The sequence below is a fragment of the Musca vetustissima genome, unplaced genomic scaffold (genome assembly GCF_032173495.1).
Source record: "Musca vetustissima isolate MV318-11 ecotype Yass unplaced genomic scaffold, APGP_CSIRO_Mvet_v1 utg26413, whole genome shotgun sequence".
NCBI classification, from domain to species: domain Eukaryota; kingdom Metazoa; phylum Arthropoda; class Insecta; order Diptera; family Muscidae; genus Musca; species Musca vetustissima.
In genome coordinates this window covers 64,015-75,287 of record NW_026886165.1, presented here as the reverse complement: position 1 = coordinate 75,287, position 11,273 = coordinate 64,015, and the positions used below count along the sequence as shown (strand labels likewise).

The 11,273-nt window shown below is 35.2% G+C and overlaps 1 protein-coding gene across 1 annotated transcript; it reads right to left on the bottom strand.

The window, feature by feature from the left end:
* Positions 1 to 10: 10 nt before the first annotated feature.
* Positions 11 to 9,567, bottom strand: LOC133333644 (adenylate cyclase type 9-like; the record flags this gene model as incomplete). The annotated part of the gene is made up of 4 exons (XM_061541936.1): positions 9,293 to 9,567; positions 1,627 to 2,769; positions 1,454 to 1,554; positions 11 to 816 (listed from the first exon to the last, which is right to left on the bottom strand). Coding segments are annotated over exons 1-4 (2,298 nt in total), but the record flags the coding sequence as incomplete, so codon positions are not given.
* Positions 9,568 to 11,273: the final 1,706 nt, after the last annotated feature.

Below are 11,273 nucleotides of genomic sequence, written 5' to 3'. Positions count from 1 at the left end.
AGCAGATCGCCGTTGAGGTGGCCACATGATGTAGCATGGGTTTTTGTGGTATCTCCAACATGTTCGGATTCGATTTGGTATTTTCAATTACCACCGGTAGCTGTTGATAGCCATTTGGTTCGATAAAGGCCACCGATTCTTCATTCGATCCCGCCGCCGTTGCCGTTGTTGGCGTCTTTGGTCCATTACTCATTAAACTAATACTAACATCGGTACTGGTAGACTTATCCTGCATTTTCGTTTTCTCTTCGAATTTCTTTAAAAATCTCGGCACTTTCCATACCTTCAGGCGTATCTTCGGTCGTGCCGCAGCTGCCGAGGAACCATTGGTCAAATGCCTTGATTTTCCATTGGCCGTGGGCAAAATCTCCTCGTTACCCACCTCATTTGGATCATTTTCCGAATCTAAACTACCCGGTAGACTTTTTGTTGTAATAATAATCTTTGGTCTTTCACGGCACACTATGACGGGTGGTATACCCGCTGCAGCGGGATGAATGATACCACGTTCGATATCACATTCGCGTGATTGTGATTTTTTACGCAACTTCATACTCAACGATGTCAGTCTTGGTCGTATCGAAAGGACTGGTGAAGGATTGAGGGAGGATGACAGCTGACCCACCGGTGATGCGGGTGGTACATTTGGATGTATTACCGATATATTGGTAGCACTGTGTGATAGAGATCCGGTTTGTCCCTGTATGCCGGGTAACATGAGATGGCTGCCGTTCGAGTTGACATGAATGCTGGGGCAAATGCTATTCGTGCGGGAGATATCTTTTCTGCGGCCCACCACAAAGTAGGTTCGATGTCCTGGAAGAGAAGAGAGGCATGAGAATGGCATTCGGTTATTTTATAACCAGTTATTCGGTTTTCTGTAACCGGTTACTCTTTTTTTCGACTAAAAATTTTAAAAATAAGAGTGTTATATGGTAATATTTATTTTATTGGATTTTCTGACCGACATTCGGTTATTTGATAACCGGTTATTTGGTATTCTGTAACCAGTTACTCGGTTTTCGGACTAAAAATTTTAAATATAAAAATGCTATATTTTAAGATTTAATGTATTGGAATTTCTGAATTCGGTTATTTTATAACCGGTTATTCGGTTTTCTATAACCGATTACCCGGTTTTCGGAATAAAAAATAAAAATAAAATATGTATTTTATATGATGCTATTTAATTTAATTGATTTTCTGACCAGTATTCGGTTATCTTATAACCGATTATTCGGTTTTATGTAACCGGATACTCGATTTTAAACTCGATTTTTTTATCGGTTTTCGGACTAACAAGTCTAGAAAAAATTAATATGTTTATATTTAATTTATTGGATTTTCTGACCATCATTAGGATATTTTACAACCGGTTATTCCATTTTCTGTAATAGGTAACCGGATACTCGATTTTCAGATTAAAAATGTTATATGTATGAATGTTGCTTACCAAAGACCTCTTCCCCTTCATCCAGATAGTAAGCTTCTCCCAGAAAACTGGCCGTTACCTCGGATATATGAACCTGCTCGGGTTTACCTGTTGATTCCATTCTGCAATAAAAATATATTTATATTAGAGTCAAATAAAAAAAAATGTCTTATATTCTAAAACCGGTTACTTACTTATTTGCCAAGGACACATCATTACTCCAAACATCGAATTTAACCCGACGCGTTCCGACAATACCACACAAGACGGTGCCGGTGTGGACACCAACTCGCATCTTAACACCTTCATGTCGTTGAGCATCAAATGTTCGCATAGCGTCAATCATACCTAAACCCATCTCTACACAACATATCGCATGATCCGGTCGGGGTTCTGGACACCCCGATACACAATAATAACAATCACCCAATGTGGAGATTTTTTCGCAACCATTAAAGGTGCACAGGCTATCGAAACGTTCAAAGAGATCATTGAGAATTTCCACCAATTGCTCGGCGGTTTTTGTCGAAGACATCCGAGTGAAACCGACAATATCAGCGAAGAGGATACTGACATTATCCATGCTATGCATATGGAAGGGACGAAATAACGATTTGACATCATTGGAGGGTCTTGGTCGCATATAGTGGGATTCCGGCTTTATACTGCCATCGTTGTTACCATCAATGCCACCTTCGTTGAGCAGCATATCCGCCACCTTGGGTGGCATAACGGAATGTATCATTTTCTCCTTCAATTGCTTCTCCATTTCCAACTGCCGTCTGACTAGGAGATTCTGACCGACCTTCATAAATGTACCACGCATACGAACTAAATTCATTACCAATACATGTAAGCCCACCAGGTGGACACAAAAATGGCATAGAATTCGTAGGACGAGAATTTTATAACTAAAATCTTCTTGAGCTCCATGTACAGCATTTCCGGCCACCACAATGTGGGTTACCACTTCGAAGAGTACGGTGTAGGTTATGGCTATTAGGGCGCTAAGCCACAGTGTCATTGGCAAGGCGGTATAGATGAGCAGGACAATTTCCAGACATATGGCAAAATGTCCCAGGGGACTAAAAGCCCTTCCCGTATAGGTAAGAAATGCTAAGGAGGTGGCACACAGTAGTGCGGCGGTGAGGGCTGATGTAACAACATGATTTGCCCGATACATATCCCAGTGGGTAAAACACATGGCCATGATTGTTATTAGCGATAGCAGTGAAAAGGAACTTGATATAGGACGCCAAAAATCTTCGGAACCACCATCGACAAGGAAATACAGGAACCATGCCAGCGAACAGAGTAGAATATAGGAGAGGGCAAATCTGAAAAGAGGGGGAGAAAGAAAAAAGATAAAATATTAAAATACATTTGTCAGATTTTTTAAGACCTAATACGAGGAGGCGTGGATTTTTAAAATTTGTTTTTCTTGGCCTACCATAAGGCGTGGATTTTTAAAATTTGTTTTTCTTGGCCTACTATAAGGCGTGGATTTTTAAAATTTGTTTTTCTTGGCCTACCATAAGGCGTGGATTTTTAAAATTTGTTTTTCTTGGCCTACCATAAGGCGTGGATTTTTAAAATTTGTTTTTCTTGGCCTACCATAAGGCGCGGATTTTTAAAACTAGTTTTTCTTGGCCTACCATAAGGCGTGGATTTTTAAAATTAGTTTTTCTTAGGTACCATAAGGTGTGGATTTTTAAACATAGTTTTTCATGGCCTACCACAAGCAGTGGATTTTTAAAACTAGTTTTTCTTGGCCTACCATAAGGCGTGGATTTTTAAAATTAGTTTTTCATGGCCTACCATAAGGCGTGGATTTTTAAACATAGTTTTTCATGGCCTACCACAAGCAGTGGATTTTTAAAACTAGTTTTTCATGGCCTACCACAAGCAGTGGATTTTTAAAACTAGTTTTTCTTGGCCTACTATAAGGCGTGGATTTTTAAAACTAGTTTTTCTTGGCCTACTATAAGGCGTGGATTTTTAAAACTAGTTTTTCATGGCCTACCATAAGGCGTGGATTTTTAAAACTATTTTTTCTTGGCCTACTATAAGGCGTGGATTTTTAAAACTATTTTTTCTTGGCCTTCTATAAGGCGTGGATTTTTAAAGCTAGTTTTTCTTGGCCTACCATAAAGCGTGGATTTTTAAAACTAGTTTTTCTTGACCTACCATAAGGCGTGGATTTTTAAAACTAATTTTTCTTGGCCTACCATAAGGCATGGATTTTTAAAACTAATTTTTCTTGGCCTACCATAAGGCGTGGATTTTTAAAACTAATTTTTCTTGGCTTACCATAAGGCGTGGATTTTTAAAACTAATTTTTCTTGGCCTACCATAAGACGTGGATTTATAATACTAGATTTTCTTGGCCTACCATAAGGCGTGGATTTATAATACTAGATTTTCTTGGCCTACCATAAGGCGTGGATTTTTAAAACTAGTTTTTCTTGGCCTACCATAAGGCGTGTATTTTTGAAACTAGTTTTTCTTGGCCTACCATAAGGCGTGGATTTATAATACTAGATTTTCTTGGCCTACCATAAGGCGTGGATTTTTAAAACTAGTTTTTCTTGGCCTACCATAAGGCGTGGATTTATAATACTAGATTTTCTTGGCCTACCATAAGGCGTGGATTTTTAAAACTAGTTGTTCTTGGCCTACCATAAGGCGTGTATTTTTGAAACTAGTTTTTCATGGCCTACCATAACGCGTGGATTTATAATACTAGATTTTCTTGGCCTACCATAAGGCGTGGATTTTTAAAACTAGTTTTTCTTGGCCTACCATAAGGCGTGGATTTATAAAACAAGATTTTCTTGGCCTACCATAAAGCGTGGATTTTTAAAACTAGTTTTTCTTGGCCTACCATAAGGCGTGGATTTATAATACAAGATTTTCTTGGCCTACCATAAGGCGTGGATTTTTAAAACTAGTTTTTCTTCGCCTACCATAAGGCGTAGATTTTTAAAACTAGTTTTTCTTGGCCTACCATAAGGCGTGGATTTTTAAAACTAGTTTTTCTTCGCCTACCATAAGGCGTAGATTTTTAAAACTAGTTTTTCTTAGCCTACCATAAAAAATTTAAAAATTATGTATTGGCCTATTAAATTGATTTTAAATGTTTCATTTTAACATTATTAAACTTAAGTATCATCATAACTTATTTAATGAGAAAACCAGTAACTCAAATGGTGTCTAAAGAAATAATCCTCCATAATGAGCGATTCGGAGACGTGACAGAAGTTGAAATTATGAAATATTAAAAAAAGTTAACTGTCACCATAAAAATGTCTACTCGTGTCGATCATTAGTTATTTGAAGTAATCTAAACTAATTTCCTCCGCCTCACCACCAGCACCACCACCACAGAAACTTATTATTTCTAATTAGCAGCAATTAAAAGTTTTCTACAGAGTATCAGAGAATTTAATAAGAAAAACAAAACAAAAAAATAAATAAAATAAATGCTGTAAAATATGTTGAAGTAAAAAGAAGGGGAGGAAGAATAAGAAAAACACTTTAGAATTTTCTTAAGATTAAATGTTAATAAGGAAAAACGAGTAACTAAGGAAGTATTAACTATTCAGGGTGGTGTGACATCATTAACTAAAGGGTAAACCTATCTACTAACTAACCTTCATTATTGGCAGACAAGTTGTGGGGGAGAAGGGGGAAGTGATGTGGTAAATTAATGCTTGACCATCATACCACAATGTTGATAATTGTCGGAAGTTGCAAGGTAAGGTAGGTAATATGAAAAAACCTTCAAAGGCAACTGGAAGCAGGCATGGCAGAGGGAAACGGCATGAGGAAACACCCATCACTACGAAGAAGCTCGGTTAAGGGGAGGGCGTATAAGGAACACAAAGAAAATAATTCTGAATATGAAATATAGTCTTTCTGGGAGTCGGTCAAAATCTGGGGTAAACGAATTGGATACGAAAGTAAATATCCCTACAACTTATTTCAAATTTAAACGGGTCTTAAATAATATTTAAAGCTTAATTCCGAACAATATGAACTAATTACTGTTCATTCACCATGAGCCGATGTGTAATTACATACGCCATTTATTTGCCACCTCTGATTAATTTCCCATGATACGTTTTATTTTGCTGTAGTTGTTGTTATTGTCTGAAGTCTGGAAATGGCGACACATTTTTTCCAGGGCCTATTTGCCAATTGCTAACCTGGGGGATATTTTCTGTCTGTATGTTAAGCTTTAATTGTAAATACATGTTGTTAATTACCCAACAATGTTAAAATGTTATTGTCTGTGTTTGGTTACTATGAGGTACAGTGGGAGATAGTTAATTTTTTCAAGGCATAACCACAATGCATCGATTTTTAAAGAATACTTTTTTTAAGGAATAATCACAAGGCATCGATTTTTAAAGAATACTTTTTTGAAGTCCTACCACAAGGCGTGGATTTTTAAAGAATACTTCATTCAAGGCCTACCACAAGGCGTGGATTTTTAAAGAATACTTTTTTCAAGGCCTACCACAAGGCGTGGATTTTTTAAAGAATATGTTTTTCAAGGCCTACCACAAGGCGTGGATTTTTAAAGAATATGTTTTTCAAGGCCTACCACAAGGCGTGGATTTTTAAAGAATACTTTTTTCAAGGCCTACCACAAGGCGTGGATTTTTAAAGAATACTTTTTTCAAGGCATACCACAAGGCGTGGATTTTTAAAGAATACTTTTTTCAAGGCCTACCACAAGGCGTGGATTTTTAAAGAATACTTTTTTCAAGGCCTACCACAAGGCGTGAATTTTTTAAAGAATACTTTTTTCAAGGCCTACCACAAGGCGTGGATTTTTTAAAGAATATTTTTTCAAGGCGTACAACAAAAGCGTGGATTTTTTAAAGAATACTTTTTTCAAGGCCTACCACAAGGCGTGGATTTTTTAAAGAATATTTTGTCAAGGCTTACCACAAGGCGTGGATTTTTTAAAGAATACTTTTTTCAAGGCCTACCACAAGGCGTGGATACGTTCCATTTTTTCCATTTGCTCTAAACATAAAACTTGTACAATATTCCTGGCATATGTTTAACTCCCCAGGCGGCCAAAAACCAAACAACTATAAACATGACTATATAGACACACATTTACAACACATTCCTAACATATGTCTATATGTATGTATGTGTGTATTTATTCCCTATATGTATTTGTGCTCTGTACACAGTACTTTAATAAGTAATGTTTTTTCTCTCTCTCTCTCTCTCTCTCTCTCTCTCTCTCTTTTGGTTCCTGTTAACTTTATGACTTAACTTTTTGCATTATAATGCATATTGTTGTGCCATTGTCGTCGTCCTAGTGATAGTTAGAGGTGTTTACCGTAGGATAGTCAGATCGTTATTTTACGTGAACATTGTATTTAAACATGTTGGTAATATGGACATGTCTACTGGGGGCTGGTTTATGCTTTAAATTCTTAATAGGTTAACACAGAAAGTACCATAAAATACTCGTACTATTTTGTTGAGGTAGTGTTGCAATGTTAACCATTAAAGAAATGGGTTGATTTTGTTGTTTCAGTTTTCTACCTTTCCAATGTTGGTTGGTGTGAATTGGTGGCAACGACCTCCCGGGTGGTTTGCGAAATAAAGGAAAATTACAAAAGGAAATGAAGGCAAACAAGAAAAACTGTATTGTTGTTGCAGTAAGTACGGTTAGTGGGATATTAAAGTTTGTTAATTTAAATTTAATGGATCCTTGGCAGTGTTTTTTAAACTAAAATTGTATAGCGATCATGATAAAAATATCTAAGAAACATACTTTCTGAGTATTCTATTCTATAGAATTATTTTGACTCTATAATTTAGTATAACTTTCTATTCCTTACCTTAATTCTAATTATTTATTTGCAATATTTTGCATTAAAAATCCAAAGATTCTCCTATTGCGTATACGGTTTGTCAATACGTATACGCATACATGACCCCAATATGGTTTAAATTAGTTTTCTCTCAATATGTGACTATTTAGAGGGTTCCTATAGAGACTTCTTATATATTGAAGGACTTCTAGAATCATTCTAAAAAAGAATGAATAATATGAAATGGTTTTTAATGTATTAAAGACATGTAAATATAAAATAACACAGGTAAACCTCCTATAGAAATTTCTCTCTAAATAGAAAAAAAAATTCAGATATGAACTTTTTAAGAATATATCTGCAAGGTATTCCACAAGTTGTACATTTTTAAAGATTATTTTTTCAAGGGATACTAAAGTGGTGAATTTTTAAACAGCATTTTTCCGTTGTGGATTTTTAAGAACATTTGTTCGATGTATATAAAATGGGATTTTTTTAATATGTGTTGAAGATCTATTTGGGATATTTAGTTTGATTTTTAATAATATTTGATTAAGGCATACTACAAGCATGGATTATTAAAGAATATGTCTTTAAAGTGTGTCATAGGGTGCATTGTTTTTTGATTAATATTTAAAACCAACATATTCCATGATTGCGTATACTGTTTGTCAATAGTTATACGCACCAATGTCAGTTTATTCGCAAGGCAAGGATTTAAAAAATATTTTTAGGGCAATTAAATGTGCTAATTTTTAAATAGTATTTTTCAAGGTCTATTACCTTTGTGGATTATTTTTAAAAAAATATGTGCTTGATGTCTATTGAATGGTTATTTTTTAAAATATTTTTTCATGTATATTTGTTCAAGGTCTACTACAAGCGTGTATTACTTAAGAATATTTATTTGAGGTCTAAAGACATGGATTTCATAAGAATGTTTTTTTTTAATTCTATGCTTTGTTTTGGTTTAATAGTTAAAACCCAAAGATTCCCTCATTGCGTATACTCATTACCAATGCTTATACGCAGCAATGTCCCAAACTATGATTTGAAATTTATTTCTCTCGACAGATGAGAGGATTCCCATAGAAAAAATATAGGGCATTTCTATTAATAATCTTGAATTTGAAAATGCTTTTAGAAAATTTTAAAAATAAAATATGACAATTAAATCTTCTATGGATATTCCTCTCTGAATGGAATAGCTTTCAGAGTACTCTTGAGATTTGATTTTTTAAGAATATTTATTCAAGATGAAATTTGGCATAGGTCACTTATTTGGCACAAGGACGAACCCGAATGCAAATTGTGCACCACAGTTCCTATATATCTTTCGATTTGCACGAATTTTGGTATAGGGTATTGAATTAAGTCTAAAATGATGTTGCTAAGCTTCGTGAAAAGATCCATGGCTAGGCCGATTGACACAACGTGCTGAAGTAATATAAATTAATCTCTGGCAAGTTTCCCTGAAATCGGGAGAAAAAATGTAAGTCTGCAGTGGATCTTAGGTTGGTCTATCACATATCTAAATCTGAACCGATTTTCAGGAAACTTAGCACACGTCATTCTAGACCTAATTAATTACGGTGTGTCAAATTTCGTGGAATTTGTTGCAACGTTTATCTTAAATCGGACGAAAATATATATGAGAGCTATATCTAAATCTGAACAGATTTTGCCAATTTCAATAGGGTTCGTCATTGGGCCAAATGAATGAGCTGTGTCAAATTTCTTCCAATTCGAATAACAAATGCGACTTGTTCTTTGATTACAATTTAACATATACAGACGGACGTATGGATATGCATAAATCGACTCAGAAAATGATTCTATGCATATTCTCAAAAGGAACCATGGGTCTATCTCGATTATTTTTGCCTGTTTCAAATATATGCACAAAGACATATTACCCTGTACCACAGTGTGGTGAAGGGTATAAAAATAGTAAGGCATCTAGAATGAGTGGACTGGTAAATAAACAAAATCTTCCATTTTATTTCGTACTCACCGATATCTCATTCGTATATGTGAAAACACACTGGTCTGAAATTGTCCCTCCAGTACGGCCGAATCGAATTTCGGATCCAGCCATGAATTGGAGGCGGCACGTTCAAATGCGACGGGTAACATGACGCTGCAGCAGGAATGACGACGACCCGTTTGACTTAAATAGGTTTGTATGTGGGGTGCTAAAGCGATTTGTATGTCATCGGTGGAATTGTTACGACTGTCATTGGCTAAAACGCCGGGTGGCATGGCGGTGAAGCTGACTGATTGTCGACGCGACTGTAACGAACAAAGAGAGAGAATAAGTTAGAAATAATTTAAAAGATGTTAAGAATTAAATAAAACACTGAAAATATTGCGGGACATTTAGAGACTATCAGGATAGTTAGGTATGCGATGATTCAGGGACAAGGATTAATTTTTTAATTACGGAAATCAATATTGAAAATTATTTTTTTAAACGAATTTTGTATAATTTTTACATCTTTGCACTAAGCAAATATGTGGCAGCTATTTTTGGGTGGAATATTTATTAGTGATTTTTTATTTATTCTCTCTTATTTATTATTAATTAAAATTTAATTATCTAATTCTGAAATGTTCTTGCATTTCCTTCTTGAATATCTTATCCACAATAAAAATCAATCAAATCCCTCCTAAAAGTATACTATATTGTATGTATTTCTATTTCTCCACTGATGCGTATACTTTACGCCAGCAATAATACGCTAGCCATTGCAATTGTATATCCGCTTTCATTGAATGGTTTCAATATCCAACACGTTAAATACATCCGACAATGGCTATTTAAAAGAATTTCCTGCACAGAATACGAAATTTAGCTTTAAGTGATTTTTCTAATTTCCTTTTTGAATGCGAGGGAATGTTTTTTAATTTTGCTTTCACCTCATCATTCGGTCTGCATTCCTTTTCGCAAATCGAAAAAAAATCCCCATTCATTTATTGCAGTAACATTCAATTAATTGCACTTAGCACCACTTGTAGTGTGCACTCTCACTCGTTTGCATCTTCAAACATCCCTTCTTACGCTCACTTTCGCTTCCTCTCTCCCACTTCATCACTATTGTCCCATTCATCTCATTTCACATGCTCGAAGAACAACCAAAGCAATTAAAAGCCATTGCCTTTCACAATGGCTTCCTAATTTGTGTTTTTTGTTGTTGTTCTTCTTCTTCCGTCAAAACCCTCTCCTACATCACATCCTGAGTTCGGAAATAGATGCTGTGGAAGTGGAAACCAGATAGCTTCAGTTTATTGCTGCCGCTGATGCTACTGAAGTATCGAGTAAGCGTAATATTTCAAATTAGTGAAAGGATATTTAATATGAATGGGAAAAGTTGAAATGGATATTTCAGTTTTTTTATTTGGGAGGGCTAAGGAAAATTGGGAGAATTTTTAACACAATTATAACGAGTAATGTTTTGGAAAATTATATTAGAAAAGTTGAGAAAGATTGGGGGATATTATTTCATCATCATCATCATGTGATGAGGAATTATGGGTAACGGGAATTGAATGGATGTTGTTGACGCAAAAAGGGTGAATATGGTGTGGATAGAGTGCCAGGATATTATGGACACATATCTAATGCTTAGGAAATTCTAAAAGAATATTAAAAAAAAAAATAGACGACTTAAGGCAGGCCCTATAAAAATATTAAAAAACAGGCCTTAAGGTAGGCCTTATAAAAATATTTTTAAAAAATCACCCCCTTAGGTAGGTCTTGAAAATATTTTTGGAAATTCCACGCCTTGAAAAAATGTGTGCCTTATGGTAGGCAATGGCAAAAAATATTTTTAAAAAATCCAAATCGTACAGATATTATTTTTCTCCTCCCTTTCATCTAAATATTTTTACTCGCCATCTCTCCTTAGTCTATTGGCCAGCACTTTAGCTATTAAATCAAAATTTGTTTGGAATTTCCGAAAAAATAATGCGGAAAACGACATACATTTGGATAT